The 26,989-nt window shown below is 47.0% G+C and overlaps 2 protein-coding genes across 3 annotated transcripts in view; one reads left to right on the top strand and one right to left on the bottom strand.

Annotated features, from left to right (window-relative positions):
- The window catches only part of LOC121560766 (zinc finger protein 407-like), a 173,655-nt gene extending 165,634 nt beyond the window's left edge, over nt 1–8,021 (bottom strand). Inside the window, exons 1-2 of one of the 2 annotated variants that reach the window (XM_045215349.1) lie at nt 7,954–8,021; nt 1,655–5,318 (exon numbers count right to left, since the gene is read on the bottom strand). In XM_045215349.1, coding sequence (XP_045071284.1) covers nt 1,655–5,237 — 3,583 coding nt within the window. In that variant the 5' untranslated portion in view covers nt 5,238–5,318; nt 7,954–8,021. The remainder of the gene's footprint in view (nt 1–1,654; nt 5,319–7,953) is intronic. The other variant, XM_045215350.1, reaches the window with a different exon arrangement.
- A 7,173-nt stretch (nt 8,022–15,194) lies between these two features.
- LOC121560019 (nuclear receptor subfamily 0 group B member 2) lies at nt 15,195–17,967 on the top strand. The gene is made up of 2 exons (XM_041873078.2): nt 15,195–15,848; nt 16,174–17,967. The coding sequence occupies exons 1-2, from the start codon at nt 15,317–15,319 to the stop codon at nt 16,413–16,415; spliced, it is 774 nt and encodes a 257-aa protein (XP_041729012.1). The 5' UTR covers nt 15,195–15,316; the 3' UTR covers nt 16,416–17,967.
- Nucleotides 17,968–26,989: the final 9,022 nt, after the last annotated feature.

Genomic DNA, 26,989 nt, shown 5'->3' with positions numbered 1-26,989 from the left:
CTTTTCCTCAGCTGGACCCAGAGTAATGGCGTTGTTTACATGGCAACATGAAATACTGTAGTAGGCTCATAAGGGGATATTACAGATTCAACAAATATCACACAAAGGATACATCAAAATGTTGATCATTTGGCCTCATAATCTTTCTCTTATTGATGTTGTCTGTCCTTTCAGACTGTACATCAAACAGAATTGCAATTCAGTCTTACTGTACAGTATACTGTACGTGTGAGTCTCCCCATTCCACGTAACCACAAAGTGTGTTTGTTTTTTTGCCACAGAGACGTGAGGGGAATGCCAAAGTAAAGACAGTTAGTTTCTCTGCTTATATGCTTTTATTTTTCTGAACAGATCAATTGTAGGACGTAGCCCAGCAAAACAGACTACACGCTAACCTGAACCAGTTTGCAATGGTGAGACGATGGTGACTCTTCCCCCATTTTAGAAGTTGAGAGGTCATCACAAACAGAAGTAGGCCTAATCATGTAGTCTCAGTGATTGGTGAGGGCACACACTTAGAGAAAGCAGCAGCAGCCTGAGTTTCTGAGTATTCTGACCCACATGACCGGACTACCATAGTGCATCGTGGCAGCACTCTCATTGACTCTGCTACTGGCAACCTCTCCGTCAACTCTCCGAGACGGTCCACACATCTTAACACTCCTCGGCCATTAGTCAGTCACTCCACACACACACAGAGAGAGACACAGACACAGACACACAACCTCAGACACACAATACACCCAGACCGACCATAGAGCTCTGTCTGTACTCCAATTAATGTCCCATTTGGGCTGAAAGGGGGACGGACCGGAGGAAGCAGAGAAGGGCATTTATTGATGGCGCCCTCACTTCTCATTCCTACATTAAGTTGATTTTAAAAGCAATTAATACACATGGTCAAGGAAGAGTAATGGAGCGCCCTCTGTTCTTAACCTGCCGGACATTCCCCAGTCATAGACCTGACCAGCCGAACCCTGATTTGCATTATAAATGACAAGATAAATCTTAATGGATTGAGGATAATCAGCTCGCCATGAAGGCTGACACATACACACACAAGTTACACATACAAACACACACGCACACACACAAGGGAAATTAAGGGCTTTGAATACGCCTGCATTGATTATTTTAAATTATTAGCCCACCTCTCTTTGGGTCTCCAATGCTTTTAGCCTAAGCTTGAACACATTTACAGAGACTTATTGACTATAATTACAACTGAGTCTTGGTAATGGACACATCAATTATGAGTCGCACATGTCTTTGACCAGGCGGTGCACAGGGAATCCCAATCCGTGGTCCATTAGCGTCTCTCCTCCTGCAGCTCAATCAGTCTTTACCTTTCCTCCAACGCATGGCCTAAGCTCACACCACTACATGAACCATGTCTTTACATTCTCCTCTGATACCTGGCCTAACCCTGATACCGCTATATATGCTAGACTACAGTATCTCAAAACCCGATGTCCAACACATGTAATGATTGGTGAATTCTAAGTGGTGTATACACTGTATAATAACACCTATGAATATCAGTGATGCAGCTATCAATGACTTTATAATAACTAATCAAAAACGAAGTATGTATCATTTTAAAAAAACAATAGCAGTGAAGGTTTTCAAATAAGTGTTTTGGAAGACAACGTACCTGTGTGTGTGCGGACGTGCGCCAGGAAGGCCATGGAGTTGCTGCTCTTGCACACCTTGCCGCAGTGCTTGCACACGCTGCCCTGGTTCTCCTCGCGCTCGCGGTTGATCTGCTCCGTGTCCTCCAGGACGTACTTGTTGACCTCGCGCAGCAGCTCCTCATGCTTCTCCTTGATGTGCACGAACAGCTCCTGCTCCGTCTCGAACGGGTCTGTGCACTTGACGCACTTGAAGGTGGCGCCGCCCTCCGGAAGCTCCTCGATGCTGGCCTGCTCGTTGCGCAGGTGGGCGGCGCTGGTCAGGTGCTGGTGCAGGTTGCTCTCCGTGTAGAAGGACTTGCCACACAGCATGCAGTGGAAGTGCTTCTCCTTGGTCGGGTGCTTCATGGAGATGTGCACGTTGAGGCCACTCATGCCGTCCGCCACGAAGCCGCAGTCTTCGCAGCGGATACGGGGGTTGGGAGTTAACCCCTTGGACAGACCTGAGGCCCCTACAGGTTTGGTTCTTTTGATCTTCAGAAAACTGCCCGCCCCAGCCAGGCCACTTACAGCCAGGCCAGAGTGGCCCTCAACAGAGTGAGCCATGCGTTCTTCATGCAGAGCCAGCTCGGCTTCAGTCAAGGACTTGAGAGGTACGATGCAAGCGTCGAACGGCAGCGCCCTGGTGAGCTGTTTCTCTGCGGAAGAGATGTCGGGTTTCTCATCAGCCATCTCAACATCGTCGTCTGAACAGACTAGCTCTGGCTCCGCATCGGGCTCGGCCCCTTCCTTCTGGCCTTCCTCAGGCGGTGTTATGGTGATGTCTGCTGGTGCATCCTGAGGCTCAATCGTACATGGAGCTTCGTTGCTGGTTTGTTCCGAGCCACCATCGGATGCCTCATCAGCCACCTGGATCTCCATGTTTTCCTCAACAACAGTGCCACTAACTTCCACTACTGGGGCTGCATGCTCGTTGCTCAAAACGTCAGAAGTCTGTGTGGGGTTAGTGGTAATATGCTCTGTGTCTGTGGGCTGGTCTGTAGCTGTGTCTGTGGGTTGCTCTGTATCGGTGATAGGGGGCTGGTCCTTGTCTGTGTTGTTGGGCTGGTCTGTGTCTGGGGGTTGGTCTGTATCTGTGTCTGTGGGTTGCTCTGTATCGGTGATAGGGGGCTGGTCTGTGTCTGTGTTGTTGGGCTGGTCTGTGTCTGGGGGTTGGTCTGTATCTGTGTCTGTGGGTTGCTCTGTATCGGTGATAGGGGGCTGGTCTGTGTCTGTGTTGTTGGGCTGATCTGTGTCTGTGGGTTGCTCTGTATCGATGATATGGGGCTGGTCTGTGTTGTTGGGCTGGTCTGTGTCTGTGGGTTGGTCTGTATCTGTGTCTGTGGGTTGGTCTGTGTCTATAATGTTAGGCTGGTCTGTAGTTGTGTCTGTTGGCTGGTCTGTGTTAGTGGGCTGCTCTATGTCTGTGTCAGGGGACACTGAGGGGGAGGGATCCTCAGTGTGAGAATTGTTGTCAGCATCAGGGTTATCTCTGCTCCCCAGCTCCATGGCCTCCTCCTCCGGCTGTACCAGGTCTTTTATCACAACGGTTTCCAGGTTCTCTAGGTAGACCTCACTCTTCTGCTTATGCTTGTCCGTGGAGGCGTGGCGAGACATCTCTCGACGCGTGACCGCGTAGTAGCTACACGCCAGGCACACAAACTCAAAGTCCCGGGTGTGTCTCCTCTTCACGTGGAGGTCGAGGGAGGGAATCGAATGAGCTACGAAGTTGCAATGGCTGCAGGAGTTGACCAAGTCGTACTTGCTCTTTTTCGGGCTGCTCACTTGTGCTTTGTCGTCGTCCTGCTCCCCTGCTTCGTCCGTGGCCCCCTCCTCTCCTTTGGACCCTGCTCTGACTGCACTGTTGTGATGTATGGCCTCACCCTCGCTGGCCTGAGAGCCTGACTCTGTACTCACAACCTGCACTGATGTATCCAGGTCCACTTGGCCATCACTGCTAGCGTCCTCCATGCGTTTAAGGTGCTTCTTTGTGATACAGTGTCGGTCCATGTCACCTTTCGTCACACAGTTGTAAGAACAAAGCCTGCAGGTGTAGCTGTACTGCCGGCTGTGCTTACGGCGAATATGGACGTTTAGATTGGTACTATTGGAAGCGAGAAGGCCACAGTATTCACATGTAGTTGCAGCAGGCCCCTTTGGCCTGCCTCTCCTCCTCTTGGGAGGGCTTCTCTCGTCCATGTGCTCCTCCATGTTCTCCAACACGGCTTTCGCAGCCTCAACAGCTTCCTCATTAACATCAGGGTGCAGCTCTCCATCATGTCCAATGACCCCTACTGCCACGTCATCTGTCAGCATGTCGTCACTGACCGAATCTACGCTCACCTTCTCAACGCACTCCTCAAAGGAGGACCCTGTGTTTTTCTCCTCAGCCACATGCTGGTGGCTCTCCGAGGACACATGTGTGTCCATCCACTCAGATGTAGCGGTGTAGTAGTGGCAGATATTACAGAGGAAGCGATGCTCGCCATGGTGCTTTAGCCGAGCGTGGCTCTCCAGCAAAGCCGAGTTACTGACCCTGAATTCGCAGCTCCCGCATTGCAGCTGGAACCTGGCACCGAGCGCACGCTTGGACGCCCGGGTCTGAGTCGTCCTGGAGGCAAAGATTTGAGCCTGTTCGGCTGTCTTCTTGTCCATGGGTGACGAGAGGCCAGAGGATTCCCTGCTTTCCGCGACTCGTTTGTTGTGCTTGTTACTAAGACAGTGCTTTTCGTAGTCGCACTTTGCCACACAGGCGTACAAGCAGAATTCACAGAAGTAATTCATCTCTTTGGTGTGACGTCTCTTGATGTGTGTATCTAGGCTGGGCTTGTCCCTAAACTCGTGACCACAGTAGCTGCAAGCATGTATAGTCTTGGGCTTGGGGCCCCGTTTACCCACTATCTTCTTCCCGGGGGTCTCTTCTTGCTCCTCCTCTGCTATCTCCTCTGTAGCTATTGTAGTCACCTTCCTATCAAAAATATCTATCCCTGTCCCTTGTTTCTCAGCAATTTCCTCTTTGGCTATTATTGTAGTCACCTCCCCCTCAGAACCCCCTGCCTCTGTGCCCTGGCTCTGACTCTCTGTGGCATCCTGCTGTCTCTCACTGCTGCTCACTTTCTCCTCAGTGTCTCCACCTGTCTTGTAATTTGAACTCTGTGCTGTTGCTCTGGTTGTGGAGCCATCTATTTCAACAAGTACCTCAGCTGAGCTCACACCCCTGGTCTTTCCTCTACCGGTGTGCTTCCTCTTGGAGTGAATCTTCAAGGCAGTTGGAGTTTTGGCCACAAAGCCACAGATGGGACAGGTACAGCCATAACCTGTCTCCGGGGTAACGTTCACCTCAGCCCGAGGGGGCTGGTCTGACTCCTTCCCATCAGCCACCTCACCGCCGGTATCCTCCTCAATCTCTCCTGTGCTTTCAGCTGTGACATCATCAGGCCTGGGCCTCTTCGCTGGGGAAGGAATTCCTCCACTCTCCATTTCCTCTGTGGAGACACTTCCTGTGTCCCCATGATGAGGCACCTTGTCCTCATTAATCTCCTTCCCTGACCTTAATTCTCTGTCCATGTTAGACACCTCCTGGTGCCTTTACATGAGAAGAGGAAATTGGACTCTGTTCCAGCAATCAATTAAGTTATGATCCTGTTCCTGTAAAAGAACATTTAAGATGGGCAATCCTCATATAATTGACTGTGAAATTAGCTGAACAAAATAAATATAACAATACTGTGTTTCATTTAACAAAACTGTGTGTCAAATTGTATAGAAGGAGTAGGCTATTCAGAGATCATTCTGCATGTTCAAAAATGAAGTAGGCCAAATGTAGCTATCGGTCGCCATCTAGTGCTTTTAGAATGAAACTGTTCAATGATAAGGTGGTTGATGTTGGAAATTAGCATGTGATCAAATGACTATCTCTAGATAAAAATAAGCTAAAAAACGGGGAAAGGCAGTGAGTGGTCAGTAGCATAGATTGAAGTAGGTTACAATTAATTAGGCCTAGATTATATTTACCTCTCCCCTTTAAATCTATTTAACTTCAAAGATACCTCATTTATAAACATTATACAATAGACTTTGTACATCTGATGGTTGACACAGTCTCCGAACAAGAACTCAGCCGGATTAGATATTTCACTCTCCCTTCTTGTGACCTATCTACTGTAGTCTACATCTAGGCCCCATCTCTCTGGATGGGGTCCCAATCGCTTGGGAGACTTTTGGCCAAAATGTCATTGCTATGCAATATTTGTTTCAGCCTGATGCCAAAAATATGATTCCCAATTACATGGGACATGGCCCCACCTTGACATTACAAGAACTCATTTTTGTTCCCCATCAAATTTTATGACTACTCTCCTCAAACTTTTAGATACTACGTCAAATGAATTATATGCGTGGTCAAGTTTGCTTTAAAAGTAGGCAATCATTTATAAATGTCTCAATTAACTCAACCTGACCTGAACCTTTTCCCACCTGTTCCAGTAACCAGTCTAGCCACCCTCTCACATGCCTTGCCAAGACATGTCTTCAAAGTATTGATTTATCTCACAATAGTGTCAAATTGATGAGAGATTACATGGTAAAAAATATCAACGCAACATGCAACAATTTCAAAGATTTTGCTGAGTTACAGTTCATATAAGGAAATAAATAAATTAGGCCCTAATCTATGGATTTCACATGACTGGCCAGGGGCGCAGCCATGGGTGGCCATGGGAGGGCATAGGCCCACCCACTTGGGAGCCAGGCCAACCCACTGGGGAGCCAGGCCCAGCCAATCAGAATGAGTTTTTCCCCACAAAAGGGCTATATTACAGACAGAACTACTCCTCTGCACCCGCCTGCGAAGAAACCGGATGTGGAGGTCCTCTGCTGGCGTGGTTACACATGGTCTGCGGTTGTGAGGCCAGTTGGACGTACTAACAAATTCTCTAAAATGACATTGGAGGTGGCTTATGGTAGAGAAATTAACATTTAATTATCTGGCAACAGCTCTGGTGGACATTCCTGCAGTCAGCATACCAATTGCACACTCTGTGGCATTGTGTTGTGTGATAAAACTGCTTGTTTTAATGACCCTTTACTGTTCCCAGCACACGGTGCACCTGTTTAATGATCATGCTGTTTAATCAGCTTCTTGATATGCCACACCTGTCAGGTGGATGGATTATCTTGACAAAGGATAAAATGCTCACTAACAGGGATGTAAACAAATGTGTACACAAAATTTGAGAGAAAAGCTTTTTGTGCGTATGGAACATTTCTGGCCTCTTATTTCAGCTCATAAAACATGGGACCAGCACTTTACATGTTGCATTAATTTTTTTGATCAGTGTAATTAAAGACTTCAAGGAGGTCAGGTGGTTACTGGAGTGAGAAAATACAGTATGTGATGAAAGTAGAATAATTAATAAGGGCATGAAAGGCACTTTGCATGTTTTCAGTCAGTCAGGGAGTGAGTACAATTATCTAACGAACTGTGTTTATCACTTGACAGCCAACCAGGTACATTTCACATATTATTGCACGAATTCAAACTGTATTTTCCTGCTGAAGACAGCCTGTCTCCACATTGCCCTGGACAGAGCGGAGTGTTAAGCAGAGGTAGGCAAGTAGCTCCTTATCTAACTAGTTTAGCATTAGCTAGCGTTAGCCACTTAAAGGAACGCGGGTCTAACTAGCTAGCTAGTTAGCATAGTTGTTCTGGTCCGGTGGTTATGCATGTACGAGATAGTTAAGGCTAGTGGCTACCAATGCCAGAGCGCTGCCAAAAGGAGCTAACCTAAGCTTTGGTACGGCGCGCGGCAAAACTTCTCAATTTATGGGTCATCGTTCCAATCGTATTTCTTCTAATTTGAGAAGAAGGGTATCGAGCAATATTCGACTTTTGGGAAATTAGCGTCAAAGTCGGTTTAGATGTACCTATTTCATTCAGACTCGTTCCTATTTGTGGCAACTATCATTACGATTCGATATGTTCAAAATATTCATGAAAATACAGAAGAGCCAGTAATTTGAGTTACGTGAAGCCAATCCTATCAGATAACAGTATTTTCACTGTCGTCCAATGAGAGCGGCACAGAAGTGGGACTTGTTTGTTCCTATGCTCTGAAAACGACGGCAGCACAGAGGCCCAAAAAGGAAGCTAACGTCGACCTTTGAAATACTGGTGTTTATAAGCTAAACAGTTGCTGTACATAAATTGTAAATATCCATAATGCTTTAGGAATTACAGACCCGTATTTAAGTAATCGATATGATGGTAGTTTTAACAGCTTACCTACAATTTCCCCAGTATTCTCAATGTCCGCGCTTTTCCCCCTTGGTCACAAGTGGCGTACCGTAGCACGTACCGTAGCACGTACCATACGTCACTCTAGCAAACTGATGCCGCGTTCAAGACAACTCGGAAATTCCCGACTTAGAATGATGATGGGTTGGGGTTTAATGCCGCGTTCATATTCTAGTCGGAACTAGGAAACTCAGAAATTTCTGACTTGCTGATTCGTTGAACGCGTTCTGCGTAAAACTTCAACCAGTTAGTAAGCCGGATATTTCCGAGTTTCCTAGTTCCAACTAGTACGTGAACGCGGTATTAGGGTAGGGACATCCCAAGGATCACAGATAGCACTGACCAAGATTATGCCACGTTCAAAACAACTGGGAGCTCGAAAATCTGCCCCACAAAGACATGATAGCCTGGGTGAAATATGGAGGCTGATTACCAGGCTAAATCCTTTCACATCATTGCAGATTAAATAAATAATAATATGCCATTTAGCAGACGCTTTTATCCAAAGCGACTTACAGTCATGTGTGCATACATTTTTACGTATGGGTGGTCCCGGGGATAGAACCCACTACCCTGGCGTTACAAGTGCCATGCTCTACCAATTGAGCTACAGAGGACCAAATGAGATTGCAGAGAGGAAACTAGCCTACTTTTTAGACAATTGAGATGCTCAACAACAGGTATCAAATGATCACACCTGTGATCAGGGGCTCAACTCCAGCAAGGCGAGGAAGGCAGAATCACAATCTCATAATGAGTAGATTTGGGATGCAAGGTGATTTGTAGATCAGTGATTCTGCACAGTCTGACTGCAATGTAATTGATCTCAAACATGCACAATTTCTCCCGTAACTCACCTTCAACCCTAGTCTTTTTTTGCACTGTCCCTGTATTCAACTGCTCTATTTCATTGGCAATTGTATATACAGCCCACAAGTGGGAGCATCACTCCAGACAGACACACAAAGTATCAATTAACATTGTCAGTGATTAATCACTGTAGTAGCCATGTGACATCCCTGTTCGTTGGTGAGGTTTGAAAATGGATTAATGTGCCTTAATTGATATGGTAGTCTGTCAGGTCAGGAGGTGATAAATTATACCCGTGCATTGAGTACACTGTTTACTTTCCAAGTAATTTTGCTTAATTCATCTTAGTCAAAATTATATGACATGGATGGTTGGGAACGCAGCCCCCATCTCCAATTTTTCATTAGGTTCATTAGTCACTTGTACCCAGCTGTCTTTACTAAGGGAGGAATGGTTGGCTATGTTGGATACTGACTGAAACTGCCTGTCTTCTTTGCAGGATGCCTCATCATCAATAAATTGATTTCACGCAACAAACCAACATTTGCTCTTTGGACCTTTCATTAGTTATCTCAAAGAAGCAATTGCAAATAGAACATTGAATTGGTTATTGATTTTTAACAATGATGGCTTGAGATACATTTTGATGTAACCCCATTGCAAATAATAATTTTAAAAAACACTGCTTGAATGGCTGACCATGCTTCTCCTAGAAGAACACTAGAGGGTGCTAAAATGTTTTCCCCATGGTTAGTAATACATGTAATAACACAGAACCCATAATACCTGATTTAGGTATTTGCCTGTTAGATACAGGATGGATGGTGTGCAGTACTGCTACCAGGGTTGAGCGAATTATGAAATAATGACTATTAAAATGATAAGATATGTAATAATAAAAAGAGTAATCTAATGTGATTGTGTTGTTACTTTGACTATACTTTGGATAGTGCATGTGTTGTGTTGTCTCATTCCTTTGTACTGAGGGGGAGGGGATACCAGGTGATTTGCGATCACATGTCCAGGTGTTTTAGATCAGTGCAGAAATTGAGATCAGAAGAGGACCCTGAGCAGTCTTGAATGAGATGGTCATATTTTACAGGATTTGTACCTCCAACGTAGACTTTGAAACAATAGGTTACTTACTGTACAATAAAACAACTATTACAGATTGGCATATTTCTAATAATCCATCAAGTTATTTGAATCCATGAAATATAACCTTATTTTCCTTAAGGACGCTCTGTATAAACCGTAACAATATATGTTATGCAATGCCGTGAAAATCAATTTGAATTGTGACTAAGTCATAAACTATCAAATGCTTTCTGAGTTCCTTGTTACTACTGTCTTGCCCTAGAAACAACTATTGTAGAATACCTGTGGATTATCACAGTTCAATGACAAAGAGGAAGGCCTCTCCTTGGCCTTGAACTCTGCTTTTATGACAGTATTTTTGAATTGGAGACAATAAAATGAGAAATATAGGTGGCTTCTGAGTGCTGACACCAAGTGACGCAAATCCACTTCAGCCTGAAAAGTATAGATAATTGGCCTGATGAAGTGTGCTTTTCACAAGGGTCACTCAACTTTGAATTCAGAACCCTTCAATAAGAGCTTAGAATACAGTTTAAATTCAAATAGAGTTGGACTAGAAAATGTTCCAGTAATGATTGCTGTTACTATCAACTGTTTCTGTTTTTACAACACAGTATAAACAGTGTTACAAGCTGAAAGTAGAGGCATCAGACATTGGCTGGCGTGTATTGAAAGCAGTGTGAAAGCAATAAAGCATGTCAACAACTTGATGCAAGGACATTCCTCAGGTGACAGCGATGGCCATTGCGTCATATGTCTCAGAGCAAATGTAGCACTTTAAGGGTCTTGTTCTCCAAAGATTGCAGAATGCAGCCCTTACGACATTCTTCCAGAATGAAGGACAGTGTTTTATTCTTACAATCTCTGTGGTGATAAACGTCTGTCCTCCGTGCCCGTCTCAGACTGCTCCTCACCTCAATAAACACAAGCCTTATCAAAGGCATTTACAACAGCCTGAATGCCTCAGAAGTTACAATACCTGGATGCTTGCCCTGGAGAGTGGAGACCTGCATGTCTGGCTATGATGGATCAATATTTCCCTGTAGAGAATGTGTCTGGTGAAACATCCTGTGTTTTCGTTAAAGCAGCTAGTTAGTGGTGCGTGAGAATACAGATACAAAAGCCCTAGAATATGCCACAATACAGATCTCACACCTCCCTGTGCAGACTGTAACAGGTTATAGACAACATTTCTCTGGCTATCTTAAATTCAGTTTCATTTTTAGCCAATTCGTCGCATCATCCTTACTCAATAAGGACTTGATATCTGAAATGATGGATTTCAAGTCAGATGCACACCAATTACCGTGTCAAAAATAAAAGCGGTCTTGGTCTCGTCAAGGTCTTGATACACTTGTTCTTGGTCTAGGTCTTGGCACCTATGCCCTGGTCTGGGAATTGGTCTTGGCTCATGGTCTTGGACAAGACCGTAGTTGTTAGGGCTCTTGAAATGTATCTCGGCAACCACATCTTGCATGTACCACATGTTCCGTGAGAGCTGGCCTTCAGCGAGCTATTCAATTTGTTATGGAGGAGAGGTTGAGATGTTTGGTCTAGTGCGAGTGGCGGAACCAGAGTGGATCCTCTTTGGTAAGAGACAAGTCCACACCCTCCTCTAAAATCCTCCCAGCCAAGTCCATAGGCCAAATCCCCTCCCCTTCTGAAATTCAGGTGTAGGTATACCCCGACAAAATCGCGATTCGTCCAAATAATCATTGATGCAAAAACCAGCACACCGGTAGAATAGTTCTCCATAATCCTCATATCCCACAGATATGTTGATGTTTCGTCTGTTAGGAGAGACTACTCAAAATACACCAATGGGCACCATCTCATGTCAGAATTATGTGACTAAAAGTGGAAGTCATGCAATCATTCAGGTGACTGGTGATGCCATCGGCAGCCTGCACCTGCAATCTCTTTATTGCAGTCGTTCAGCTCATGACCTTGACTACCTTCAGCAGGAAATCTCTGATTTACACATTTTGCCACGGCTATACAGTGGGGAAAAAAAGTATTTAGTCAGCCACCAATTGTGCAAGTTCTCCCACTTAAAAAGATGAGAGAGGCCTGTAATTTTTATCATAGGTACACGTCAACTATGACAGACAAATTGAGAAAAAAAAATCCAGAAAATCACATTGTAGGATTTTTTATGATTTTTTTGCAAATTATGGTGGAAAATAAGTATTTGGTCACCTACAAACAAGCAAGATTTCTGGCTCTCACAGACCTGTAACTTCTTCTTTAAGAGGCTCCTCTGTCCTCCACTCGTTACCTGTATTAATGGCACCTGTTTGAACTTGTTATCAGTATAAAAGACACCTGTCCACAACCTCAAACAGTCACACTCCAAACTCCACTATGGCCAAGACCAAAGAGCTGTCAAAGGACACCAGAAACAAAATTGTAGACCTGCACCAGGCTGGGAAGACTGAATCTGCAATAGGTAAGCAGCTTGGTTTGAAGAAATCAACTGTGGGAGCAATTATTAGGAAATGGAAGACATACAAGACCACTGATAATCTCCCTCGATCTGGGGCTCCACGCAAGATCTCACCCCGTGGGGTCAAAATGATCACAAGAATGGTGAGCAAAAATCCCAGAACCACAGGGGGGACCTAGTGAATGACCTGCAGAGAGCTGGGACCAAAGTAACAAAGCCTACCATCAGTAACACACTACGCCGCCAGGAACTCAAATCCTGCAGTGCCAGACGTGTCCCCCTGCTTAAGCCAGTACATGTCCAGGCCCGTCTGAAGTTTGCTAGAGTGCATTTGGATGATCCAGAAGAGGATTGGGAGAATGTCATATGGTCAGATGAAACCAAAATAGAACTTTTTGGTAAAAACTCAACTCGTCGTGTTTGGAGGACAAAGAATGCTGAGTTGCATCCAAAGAACACCATACCTACTGTGAAGCATGGGGGGTGGAAACATCATGCTTTGGGGCTGTTTTTCTGCAAAGGGACCAGGACGACTGATCCGTGTAAAGGAAAGAATGAATGGGGCCATGTATCGTGAGATTTTGAGTGAAAACCTCCTTCCATCAGCAAGGGCATTGAAGATGAAACGTGGCTGGGTCTTTCAGCATGACAATGATCCCAAACACACCACCCGGGCAACGAAGGAGTGGCTTCGTAAGAAGCACTTCAAGGTCCTGGAGGGGCCTAGCCAGTCTCCAGATCTCAACCCCATAGAAAATCTTTGGAGGGAGTTGAAAGTCCGTGTTGCCCAGCGATAGCCCCAAAACATCATTGCTCTAGAGGAGATCTGCATGGAGGAATGGGCCAAAATACCAGCAACAGTGTGTGAAAACCTTGTGTAGACTTACAGAAAACGTTTGACCTGTGTCATTGCCAACAAAGGGTATATAACAAAGTATTGAGAAACTTTTGTTATTGACCAAATACTTATTTTCCACCATAATTTGCAAATAAATGCATTAAAAATCCTACAATGTGATTTTCTGGATTTTTTTTTCTCATTTTGTCTGTCATAGTTGACGTGTACCTATGATGAAAATTACAGGCCTCTCTCATCTTTTTAAGTGGGAGAACTTGCACAATTGGTGGCTGACTAAATACTTTTTTTCCCCACTGTAGATAGACTGCATGTAGAATTCTAGATATCTATGAAACAGTATTTGAAAGTTGAAACAATGTATCCGAGCCTAGCTTGATAAAAAGTATAAAATATGATATTGAAGCAATTGTGTTTTGGTAACCAGGGTTCCCTTTGATCTATTCTGAATACTACGCCTCCTTACCCAAACACATATGACACATGCTCACATCCTGTTAATTTATCAGACTAATAAAGTAATTAGCTTATCTGGTTCAAACCTCTGTGCTAGGCACTGCAAAGATAACAAACCATATCCATACATTTTTAACATTTGTGTTTTTTCACTATATAATCATGGCATGGGGTTGTTCAATGACAGACATGTTTGAAATCTATCACTTGATTGTTTAAGTTCAGAGAGACAAATAATCATGTTTTTTTGCAAAACTCTTTAAGTATCTTTACATACTGTAAATGGTTGAGTTGGTTGAAACCAGAGACCGAATCTTGATCTTGTGGTCACACAATGCCACATACTGTAAATGTGGTCTTGGTCTTGTCACTGGGTCTGGCCCCAGCATCAATTTTCAGGTCTAGGTCGCAGACCGTAGTTAGTCTCTCATCTCATTTGGTCAAGAAATCTCTTGTCAGAGTTATGTGACTAAAAAGTAGTGACACAACACAAAAGTGTCAGGGCACCGTGCTTTTGGTGGAAGCCGGATGGGACGCTTTCAGATTGGTCTTTCTCTGGGTCTCGGTCTGGATCTTGTTTTTCCACATTTTAACTGGTCTTAGGCTCGTCAGGCTTTCGATACACTTGGTCTGGGTTTCAGTCTCAAGAGTTTGGTTCTTGGTGTGGGTCTCGAGGTTGTGTATTGGTTTGGTTGGGGTCTGGTATTGGTTTGGGTCTGGGTATCGAGATGTCTTCTAGCCAGATTTGCCCAGAAAACACATTATTGATGAGACAGGCTTCTGAGTCAGTGTGGAATGTACGGTGGGGACACATGGCTGTGATCAGAGTTTAGGGTAGATAGGCACTGCTGTAGCTTCCAAATCCACACAATCACGCTATGTTTCACTATTGTTTTCCTTCACTAATTCCGTCTGTCATTCCTGGCATTGTACAAAACTAATTCATAAGCTTTTGTTCAATGTAAGATGTGCTGTAATGTAAATTATAAATGGATGTAGCATTTCTTTAAAACTGAAATATGGCAGAACTCCACAAGAAACGTCAGTCATATATCTGTCATATTGAAAGTTTTCATTACTTTGGGACATCATTTCTATCCTAGAAATCCATTCGGTTATGCAGGCCTACTGTTTTTGGAATATTTAGCCCTTAGTAAGCCTGAACTAAACAGTAGGATAAAAAGTTCAGGATGGCTACATCTCTCAAGGACTTAGCTGAGAGATCAATGCTCCCTTACCTGTTTACATTGGCCCATGTCCAACTTAGGTGTGGGCTGGCAATGAGCAGAGCTATATACAGTGTGCTTGAGTACTCCCACAGTCCTTGGTAGCTTGGTACAGCCTGGGGTAATGACAGAGGCTCAAAGATTAGGCTCACCCCACCCTAAATGGACATGCTCTATCCATTGGTTTTCATTGAGAAAACGTTATCTGCTCTTTAGAGGAGGCCGTCAGTCGAGTTGTCTACTCTTTAGGGGCTCTTTGTTTTTCACCAAGGGAGTATTGACAGGTCAAGGTGCACGAGTTTAGCTCAGTGGGTTGGCCTTATAAATAGAGGCACGGCGTAAGGCATCTGCACAACCACACACCACCTCAACGAGAGCCTGTCTTGGTAGGACAAGAACATTTGAATGTATTTCAGCTTTTCATTTTGTTTTTGAGAGTTTGTTCTATATCTCATCAAAATGGAGAACGTATGTCAATGTACAGACAACGATGACAGGCAGTCAAATGCTATCCTTTTCAACATCCTCAGTCAAGACAATGACAAGTCAAGCCACAACAACCTGAACTACAACTTGATGCCTCATAGATGCAACTGCGAGATGCGACGGACAGTGTGCTTGAAAAGTCCAGCAGACATTTGCCAAGAGGCATCGGGAGTGCTGGTGAAAACAATTCACTTTATGAAGAATTTACCTGCCTTCAACCAACTCCCACCGAACGATCAACTATCGCTCCTCCAAAGTTGCTGGGCGCCACTCTTTATTTTGGGTCTGGCCCAGGAAGGCATGAACTTTGACGTCATCGACACCCCTGCCGATAGCATGCTGAAAAGAATCCTCTTGAATTCTCAAGAGAGCTCAGAGACGGAAAGAGAGCAGCCCACCTTGGCTGGAGTGAACAAACTCAAGTCATGCCTCAAAAAGTTCTGGAGTCTGGATTTAAGTCCAAAGGAGTACGCATACCTCAAGGGCATCATGATATTTAACCCAGGTGAGGTTTGCCTTAAAGCTTCAATATTTCAACCAGTCAATGGAAGTGCTTGTTCGGTAGGGATTTTACATCCCCACAGCTGCTTGATAATCTAATAAGCCTCCCTACATACAAAATTCAAACATGAAATAAGGCTTGTTAAGGGCTTGTCCCCACTGTCGACTCAACGCAACAACACATCAAATACCTTCAGTGAATCCAGCTGACCAGTAGGGTTACAAAAAACCAATTGCAATGTCATATATAACTGAACAGTACTGTACTGTACCACTGTGTATAAAATGTAGATTGTCCACTCATGATACATTTCTATCCTCCTCAACAGATGTGAAAGACCTAAAGGCAGCTATATTCGTGGAGGGCTTACAGCAGGAGGCTCAGCATGCTCTGAGGGAGGTGGTCCAACCACTCCACCCCGGGGACCAAGGCCGCTTCGCTCGCATCCTGCTCGCGGCCTCCATGCTCAAGACCATCACACCCAACCTCATCACTGAGCTCTTCTTCCGTCCTGTCATAGGCCAAGCAGATCTGCTGGACTTCCTGGTCGATATGCTATTCTGCAGGTAGCTACTGTATAGCTGATATACAGAGACCTGATATAATTTCCCGCTGGGAAAATAAAGTTGAAACTTGAACTTGAGGGGTTTGGGCTCCCACTGTGAGGGACATTGAGCCCCCAGGACTGAGTTGGGGTGTCTGGTCATGTGGTTAAGAGATTGACAAATAAGTGCTCATCGTAATGGGGAAACAAAATAAATGTGTATTCTTTATTCGAAGAAACACTATCCCTGTTAGGTTTTCATGTCTGACCAAATAGGAAAAATTATATATTTTAAATATGAGAACAGTTTGCTATTGTTTACATCCAACTATGAATTAGCAACATTTACTGTATATTTGCAAAATATTGGGTAGAAAATTGAGGTCACAATGGCTAGTAGTTATAACAGAGATTTTACTGGTTATATCAGACAGGCTACACTACAGTCTTACAATATGCATTCCTTCAAATCATGTATATTGTGCAGAATGCTGTCAAGATACATTGTTTGTTTTGTGTATGTTTGCATGAATAATGTAAATAATTTCTGGGACTGCCTCCAGAATATTTTTATAAATATATTTATATACAATTATTGTGTTATGTCTTTACAATTTGGAATATGGTTTGTGAGACAAGCATACAAACAGTAGATTAAACATCCCCTGTTCAAGAGGTCTATATTACAGTAGGCATTGCCATTCAAGGAGCTCTTCAAGCTCAATTTAAACATATCTCTTCTAAAGTAACTACTAATAAGCAGTGCACTGGAATGATATCTGCAGGATTCAAAGCCCACATTCTCCCCCCTAATCATTGGGTTAGAGTGAATCTGTGTTGGGAATTGGGAATGAGTGGAGTGGAGCATCAGTGATGTTTTCATACATAGACAAGACTATCACAGTAGTGTGAGAGTGCTCCTCAAGTCTCCAACTTCCTGCTCCAGTTCCTGTTGATTCATATTGTGTTTGAACCCAAGTTACAGTAAGCTTTATCTGTATTACCTCACTGGTACAGAGGGCACTTTGGAAGGCGGTTTACCTGCTGGGTGCCTGGTACCGTCATCTTGCTGCCCCTCTCCTCTCACGAGTCAAACCCCTCCCCCCAAGGTGACGGTGTGGAGTCAATGACACAGCGGTGGCTCACCGCAGCAACGAGAGACAGCCTCGATGGAACTGCATAGTGACTGTCTCAACAGTCAATAACAGTCACTAAGCTCTCCTTACCATACCAATAAGATATGAGGAGCAATAATATTTTCAGTCTAATGAAGCCAAGGTCAAGCTTGAACGACAAATGTCACAGTGTTCTATATATCTAAATAAAGAATACAATCTTAACATATGTAGAGTGTCACACCATCTAGCATTAGGTTGTGATTTAGTTTCCCTAGACTGGACCTGTGAACAACTTTTCACAAAAAAATTAAGGTAAATGTGTGATAAATTGTATTTATTTTATTTTACGGTTGTTTTTTTTATTCAAGTACAGTGCTACCGAACAATAAGTATCTTACTGCTCTTTGAATGCACAGTACAGAGTGTTTATTTATGCAGCAATAAAGACAGATTAATCAGATCTCAAGGATATATTATACATTATTTTATTCCTTTGTATTCCCAAATTAGAATAGACATTTTTACATCGCAATTCACAAAAGCAAAACCCTATGTCGAAACCAAGAAAAAGGCTTTGGAGCCAAGGGATATGTCTCCAGAAAACATTTCAAAAATATATAATAAATGCATGTTCAAATCTTCCTAACATAATTTAATGTAGCTAACAGTAAAAGTAATAAAATCAGTAAAGGACTTACACAATCAATACTGTTTCAGTAGAGAACATGGCATCTTCAAGAGAGAACTGCGAGTGAGGAGGAGCAGGACATCAGCCCAAGACTTGGAGCTCTGTCGCCTCCATGCCTGAAGAAACCTCTGGTTTTTGGAGGTCCCTCATTTTGGTGTAAACACCAACTATGACAACCATTAAGGGCAGTGCCACACAGAGCCCTATGCAACTGATTGACATCACAGAGAGAGGACTTTGGTCTGAGAATGTTGGGGTGAAGTCAAGGAAGGTCAGGAGAGGCTTTAGATCTGCACTGGTGTCGATGAAGAGATCGACAGGACAGAGAGATAAACCAGACCATCCCCTTATTTTGGGCCATATTCCGTAGGGTAATGTTGACAGGTGTACCGTCCAGCATCCTCATCTTTGATATTATCAACAACCAGAGCGCAGCCAGGCCCCACTCTCAGTCTCTCTGCTCTTTCTGTATTTTCAACACTGATCTTCCCACATGAGACCACTTCAATAACACTCTGAGATCCAGCTCTGTGGAACAGCCACTTAGTTGAGGAACAATCACCTTTAGGATACAAAGCAGTAAGGACTGCCCGCTCCATGATCTCGCCATCACGGTTGACAACTCCATTGTGTCCTCTTCCCAGAGTGCAAAGAACCTTGGCGTGACCCTGGACAACACCCTGTCGTTCTCCGCTAACATCAAAGCGGTGACCCGATCCTGCAGGTTCATGCTCTACAACATTCGTAGAGTATGACCCTACCTTACACAGAAAGCGGCACTGTCATGAGCCCTCTCACTCCACCGGGTTACCACCTTAATGTGTTTCCACTATCTTCCACTCTGCTCATCTCTCTCTCTCTACTCAGCCTAACGAGCTCCACCTGTCCCTGCTCTGCTCGGCTCTAATTACTCTGCCAGCTGCGCTGCATTACCCACTAACCTCTCCCAGTATTTAAAGTCCTGTCTTTCAGCTCTCCTTTGTCAGATCGTCTGCAAAGCTCACACCCGGAACCTGTGTGCTCGCTTCTGGCTCACCCTTGTTTTGTGACCCCGGACCTGCCTGATGCTTGGATACTCTTCTGCCCCAGGAAAACCAGACCTGCTTTCTGCCATTACGACTCCTGACTACTCTTCGACCCCGGTAACTCTGACCAGCCTTCTGCCTTGCTACAACGTATTTGGATTTCCCCTTGAACTGTACTTCTGCCTGTTTTCATCCGCCCCGTTGTGTCTGTGTTTCCCCCCCCCAGGACTTCTGGACCACCAACCACCGCGTCATCGGACGCATCGCTGCCACTGGGGGAGGCACAGACCCAGCACATTGGACGGGATAACCCCTGGAGCCTTCACTCACTCCCCTACTTCCCTTTTCCCTTAAGTTTAAATAAACTTTCTGGTGTGACGCAATTGTGGTCCTCTTGTCGTCTGTCTGAACCGTGACAGTACGATCTGACCATCATGGACTCAGCGCACACTTCCCCCGACATGGAAACCGAAGGACCTGAGCAACCCACCGCCATGCTACGCCTGGAACACACTGAGAGAGAGCTGGGCCGCATGAGCGGCGACATCACCTCTCTGCTTCAGGTCACGGCACCAACAGCATCAGCAGTTCCAGCAGCACCAGCAGCAGTCCCAGCAGCAGCAACAACTCGCCAGGATCATCCAACTCCTCTCACCAACCTTACCCCAGCCAGTCTGCCCACCAGCCCTGCCTCCGAGTTACCTGCCCGGGTCATTTCAGCCGCTGCCCGGAACCCAAGATTGGAAACCCCGAGCGGTTCAACGGCGATTCTACCCAGGTCCGGCCATTCCTGACTAGCTGCCGACTTCAGTTCTCCTTGCAGCCAAGGACCTTCGCCACGGAGGGGGCTAGGGTCGGGTATGCCATCACTCACCTGACGGGCCGAGCTCGACTCTGGGGAACAGCAGAGTTCGAACGTCAAACCCCCGCATGTGCAACCTTCGACCTGTTTGCTGAGGAGATGCTGAAGGTGTTTGACCTGGATTCACCAACCGCAGAGGCGTCTCGTGAACTGTTCAGTATTCGACAAGGCAGACGTACAGTCGCAGACCATTCCATCGACTTCCGAACCCTGGCAAGACGAAGTTCTTGGAACACACCATCGTTGGTGAGACGCTGTTCTTCCATAGCTTGGCTGACTATATCAAGGACGAGTTGGTCTCCCATGAACTGCCTTCCACTCTTGATGAAGCCATCGCACTGACTGTCCGGATCGACAGAAGGATACAGACCCGTCGTCGTGAGAGGGGGGCGCCAAGGTCCACCAACTACCGGCGACTCGGAGAGATCCGACTGGGCTCCTGTCAGCTACTGCCACTCACCTAAGTCAGCTTGATCAGTCTGAGCCTATGGAGATTGGGCGAGCCTCTCTCACTCCTGCAGAGCGCCAGCGCCGCTTCACCTCAAACCTCTGCCTCTATTGTGGAGGTGATGGACATCGTGTGGTAACCTGCCCTTCTAAAAGCCGAAGCTCACCGGGCATAGGGGGAGTCCGGTTGAGCTCAATGACCATCCAGTCCTCCGACCGCAAACCCTTGCTGCAAGTTCACCTCCGCCTCTCTGACTCTACTCACACCCTGGCTGCTCTGGTGGATTCTGGCGCCGAAGCCAACATAATGGACATCAAGCTGGCACGCCAACTGGGACTGGAGAACCTCCGTTTGACACCTCCTATTCCTGCCCGGGCACTGGACGGACACTTACTCGGATCGGTCACTCATGTCACGGCCCCGGTCTTGATGGGTCTGTCCGGGAAACCATCAAGAAACTATCCAGTTTCACCTGCTCCCCTCTCCAGGCCAACCCCTCATCCTGGGTTACCCATGGCTCCGCCCGGCACAACCCCTCAGCTCGACTGGGTGACCGGGGTGATCAGGGAGTGGGGAGAGGACTGCCACCGTACCTGCCTGCTTGCTGCCGCACTACCCTCGGCCAGTACCTACTAACTCCGCCCCTGACCTCTCCCATGTCCCAGAATGCTACCATGGTCTCAGAGAAGTGTTTAACAAAGCAAGAGCCACATCTCTGCCCCCTCACCGACCGTACGACTGTGCACATCGACCTCCTCCCTGGAACAGCCCCTCCAAGGGGCCGTCTTTATTCGTTGTCTGCTCCTGAAAGAAGGTCCATGGAGGACTACATCAATGACTCTCTGTCCACAGGATTGATCCGTTCATCTTCATCTCCGGCTGGTGCTGGCTTCTTCTTTGTGGGGGAAGAGGGACGGATCTCTTCGCCCCCTGCATCGACTACAGGGGACTCAACGACATCACAGTGAAAACCGTTACCCTCTCCCTCTGCTCACCTCTGCTTTTGAGTTGCTCCAGGAGCCACTGTTTTTACCAAGTTGGATCTCAGAAACGCTTACCACCTAGTGCGGATCCGGGAGGGAGATGAATGGAAGACCGCATTCAATACACCAACAGGCCACTACGAGTATCTGGTTATGCCTTTTGGCCTCACCAATGCTCCTGCTGTGTTCCAGGCTCTAGTGAATGATGTACTGCGGGACATGTTAAACAAGTTTGTCTTCGTTTTACCCTGGATGACATCTTAATCTACTCCAGAAACCTGTCTGAACACACCCGCCATGTCCAGCAAGTCCTTCATCGTCTTCTGGAGAATTCCCCTCTACGCCAAGGCAGAGAAATGTGAGTTTCACGTCAAGACAGTGGCCTTCCTGGGGTACATAGTGGCAGAGGGAAGTATCCAAATGGATCCTGCCAAAGTATCAGCAGTCACGTCATGGCCAGTTCCGGGAGAACAGAAAGAAGCTGCAACAGTTTCTGGGGTTTGCTAACTTCTATAGAAAGTTTATCCGGAACTACAGTACCGTTGCTGCCCCTCTCACTGCTCTAACCAGCACCAAGCAACCCCTTCACCTGGACCCCAGCAGCCGACAAGGCCTTCAGTACCCTCAAGGTAAGGTTCACCTCCGCTCCCATCCTCCAGATGCCTAGCGTGGACCGGCAATTCATTGTGGAGGTGGACGCCTCGGATGTGGGAGTTGGTGCTGTGATTTCTCAGTGGGCTGCGGAGGATAGGAAGCTCCATCCCTGTGCCTTTTTCTCACGTCGGTTGTCCCCCTCTGAGTGCAATTACGACATAGGAACCGAGAGCTGCTGGCTGTGAAGCTTGCCTTGGAGGAGTGGCGTCACTGGCTGGAGGGGTCCACCATTCCATTTCTCGTTTGGACCGATCATAAGAACTTGGAGTACATCCGCACGGCCAAACGGTTGAACTCCAGGCAGTCCCGCTGGGCCCTGTTCTTCACCAGGTTTAATTTCACTCTGTCATACCGGCCTGGATCACGCAACACCAAGCCAGACGCCCTCTCCCGTCAATTCCAGAAGGATGACAACCCCTCCAAGGATCCTGTGTCGATTCTGCCAAGTCCCTGCATCGTAGCAGCTCTGACCTGGGCTGTTGAGGAACAGGTGCTGGAAGCTCTCCGTAACCAGCCCGGTCCCAGCACTTGCCCAGCTGACCGCCTTTTTGTCCCCGAAAACCTAAGGTCCCAGGTCGTTCAGTGGGGACATGACTCCCGCCTAGCTTGTCACCCTGGCTCCACCCTGCACTTACAACCTGCTCGCCTCAGAGGTTCTGGTGGCCCGCTCTGAGAAAGGATGTCGGGAGTCGTCGAGCCTGCCCCATCTGCAACCAACACAAGTCGTCCTGCCAGCCCCCCAGCCGGATTGCTGCAGCCCTGCCTGTGCCCAGACGTCCCTGGTCTCACATCGCCCTTGACTTTGTCACGGGGCTGCCCCCTTCAAGGGGCAAGACCGTCATTCTCACCATAGTTGACCGATTCGCAAGATGGCACACTTCATTCCCCTCCCCAAGCTCCCAACCGCCAAGGAGACCGCCCAGGTGGTCCTGGAACACGTCTTCCGGATCCACGGACTGCCAAAGGATGTAGTTTCTGACCGTGGTCCACAATTCTCCTCCGCTTTTTGGAAGGAGTTCTGTCACCTGCTGGGAGCCACAGTCAGTCTGACTTCCGGATTCCATCCCCAATCCAATGGGCAGTCAGAGCGGGCAAATCAGGAGCTCGAGAAGGCACTGCGATGCATGACTTCACGCAACCCCCCACTCCTGGTCGCAGCAATTGACATGGGTGGAGTACGCACACAATTCTCTGACCTGCTCTGCCATCGGTATGTCCCCTTTCCAATGTGTTTATGGATACCAGCCTCCTCTATTTGCCAGTCAGGAAGGGGAGGTTACTTGCCCATCTGCACTTGCGTTTGCCCGTCGATGTCGCCGCACCTGGTCACAGGCCCGAGCCACACTTCTCAGATCCGTTGCCAGCTACACTACCGGGGCCAACCGTCGGAGAATCCCTGCTCCCACCTACCATGTTGGTCAAAGGGTGTGGTTGTCGTCAAGGAACCTGCCACTCAGGGTGGAGTCGCAGAAGTTGGCACCCTCGGTTCATTGGCCCATTCCCTATCATAAGAGTGATTAGCCCAACTGCTGTCCGGCTCCAACTGCCTAATTCCATGAGGGTGCACCCCACTTTCCACGTGTCTAAGATTAAGCCCATTCATGAGAGTCCGCTGGTCCCTGCTGCGCCTTGTCCTCCTCCTCCACGGCTCGCCGATGGTGGTCTGGTTTACACCGTCCGCCGCCTGCTTCAGTCCAGACGGAGGGGTAGGGGTCTCCAGTACCTCATTGACTGGGAGGGCTATGGACCTGAGGAAAGGACCTGGGTGCCAGCTAGTCGGATTGTGGATAGGACTCTCATCACCGCCTTCCACCAACGGCATCCTGATCAACCTGCAATCCGTAGGGGCCGCCCCAGAGGGATCCCTAACCGTCCTGCCCGCTCGGCTTCCTGTCCTGTGCCTGATCCTGTCTCGGGACCTGTCCCATCTCCCGACCACGGCCCTCCGGCTTCCTCCGAGGATGAGGGCGTTCGCTCGGGACCGTTCGGAGGAGTTCTAGCCCTCCTCCCGGCTCCCCTCCTCCCGCCCGGCGTGGTGTTGCTCTTGGGACTTCTGGGGCCGTCCCTTGGGGGGTTCTGTCATGAGCCCTCTCACTCCACCGGGTTACCACCTTAATGTGTTTCCACTATCTTCCACTCTGCTCATCTCTCTCTCTCTACTCAGCCTAACGAGCTCCACCTGTCCCTGCTCTGCTCGGCTCTAATTACTCTGCCAGCTGCGCTGCATTACCCACTAACCTCTCCCAGTATTTAAAGTCCTGTCTTTCAGCTCTCCTTTGTCAGATCGTCTGCAAAGCTCACACCGGAACCTGTGTGCTCGCGCTTCTGGCTCACCCTTGTTTTGTGACCCCGGACCTGCCTGATGCTTGGATACTCTTCTGCCCCAGGAAAACCAGACCTGCTTTCTGCCATTACGACTCCTCACTACTCTTCGACCCGGTAACTCTGACCAGCCTTCTGCCTTGCTACAACGTATTTGGATTTCCCTTGAACTGTACTTCTGCCTGTTTTCATCCGCCCCGTTGTGTCTGTGTTTCCTCCCCCAGGACTTCTGGACCACCAACCACCGAGCGTCATCGGACGCATCGCTGCCACTGGGGGGAGGCACAGACCCAGCACATTGGACGGGATAACCCCTGGAGCCTTCACTCACTCCCTACTTCCCTTTTCCCTTAAGTTTAAATAAACTTTCTGGTGTGACGCAATTGTGGTCCTCTTGTCGTCTGTCTGAACCGTGACAGGCACAGGTCCTAATCCAGGCACTTGTCATCTCCCGTCTGGATTACTGCAACTTGCTGTTGGCTGGGCTCCCTGCCTGTGCCATTAAACCCCTACAACTTATCCAGAACGCTGCAGCCCGTCTGTTGTTCAACCTTCCCAAGTTCTCTCATGTCACCCCGCTCCTCCGCACACTCCACTGGCTTCCAGTTGAGGCTCGCATCTACTACAAGACCATGGTGCTTGCCTACGGAGCTGTGAGGGGAACGGCACCTCCTTACCTTCAGGCTCTGATCAGACCCTACACCCAAACGAGGGCACTACGTTTATCCACCTCTGGCCTGCTGGCCCCCCTACCTCTACGGAAGCACAGTTCCCGCTCAGCCCAGTCAGCTATTCGCTGCTCTGGCACCCCAATGGTGGAACAAGCTCCCCCACGACGCCAGGACAGCGGAGTCACTGACCACCTTCCGGAGACACTTGAAACCCTACCTCTTTAAGGAATACCTGGAATAGTATAAAAGTAATCCTTCTACCCCCCCCCATAAAAAAAAGAAGGAAAAAAAAGTGGTTGTCCCACTGGCTATCATAAGTTGAATGCACCAATTTGTAAGTCGCTCTGGATAAGAGCGTCTGCTAAATGAGGTAAATGTAAATGTAAAGTGGCACATGGCAGGCTGATCTTACCTCCAACACTGGAGAGGAATGGATCGATATTGGGTGTTCCACTACCTCCAAAGCCCTCCATAGGATTAGTCCAAAGAAGAGCCGTGCTGATCAGTAGCTCCATCAGAAGTACAGTATGTGAAGTTTATCCCCAGCCATGATCTCTCTGTGCTCTGTGTAGTTGTACCACCACTCTCTCTCTACAGCCCCGATGTCTTCTAATTAAAGGTTAGCACATGACTTACACTTTAGCTTTGACCAATGCGAACTCATCTGACTAAACACAAACCACATAAATGCATTGCGGTTTATGGACTTATCACAGCTGTAATTTCGACAGCTCTTGGCTGATGGGCAGTGACATATTTCAAACTTTACTTATTTGCGACTGATGTCCATGCCATCTATTTTGTGGATCCTGCTCAATGCATTTGGAGGCCACATTTCCAAATGAATGGGAAAGATTGGCACCATCACTCATTCATTTTCGATTTAGGCCTGCATATTTCTCCTAATGCAATAGAGGGACCTATAAAACAAATGATATGGACTCAGGGCAATTTTCAACTATTAAAACCTGAGCATTATTGAGGTTATGAGGTACTACAAGGTTTTCCACAATATACATTGAACAAAAATATAAATGCAACATGCAATACTTTCAAAGATTGTACTGAGTTACAGTTCATATAAGGAAATCAGTAAATTGAAATAAATTCATTAGGCCCTAATCTATGGATTTCACATGACTGGGAATACAGATATGCATCTTTTGGTCACAGATACCTTTAAAAAAAAAGTAGGGGCGTGGATTAGAAAACCAGTCAGTATTTGGTGTGATCACCATTTGCCTCATGCAGCACGACACATATCCTTCACATAGAGTTGATCAGGTTGTTGATTGTGGCCTGTGGAATGTTGTCCCACTCCTCTTCAATGGCTGTGCGAAGTTGCTGGATATTGGCAGGAACTCGAACACACTGTCGTACACAACAATCCAGAGTATCCCAAACATGCTCAATGGGTGACATGTCTGGTGAGTATACAGGCCATTGAAGAACTGGGACATTTTCAGCTTCCAGGAATTGTATACAGATCCTTGCGACATGGTGCCATGCATTATCATGCTGAAACATGAGGTGATGGTGGCAGATGAATGGCACAACAATGGGCCTCGGGATCGTGTCACGGTATCTCTGTACATTAAAATTACCATCAATAAAATGCAATTGTGTTCGATGTCCGTAGCTTATGCCTGCCCATACCATAACCCCACTGCCACCATGAGGCACTCTGTTCACAACGTTGACATCAGCAAACCGCTCGCCCACACAATGCTATACACGCTGTCTGCCATCTGCCCGATACAGTTCAAACCGGGATTCATCCATGAAGAGCACACTTCTCCAGTGTGCCAGTGGCCATCAAAGATGAGCAT

Source organism: Coregonus clupeaformis, unplaced genomic scaffold, assembly GCF_020615455.1.
Source record: "Coregonus clupeaformis isolate EN_2021a unplaced genomic scaffold, ASM2061545v1 scaf0427, whole genome shotgun sequence".
NCBI classification, from domain to species: Eukaryota; Metazoa; Chordata; class Actinopteri; order Salmoniformes; family Salmonidae; genus Coregonus; species Coregonus clupeaformis.
Note: the sequence above shows the minus strand (reverse complement) of the source record. Positions and strands in the feature narration are given on the sequence as shown.

Coding starts and splice junctions, on each gene's coding strand:
- LOC121560019 (XM_041873078.2), top strand. CDS start 15,317: ATGGAGAACGTATGTCAATGTACAGACAACGATGACAGGCAGTCAAAT. Junction 15,849..16,173: donor CATCATGATATTTAACCCAG/GTGAGGTTTGCC, acceptor CCTCCTCAACAG/ATGTGAAAGACCTAAAGGCA.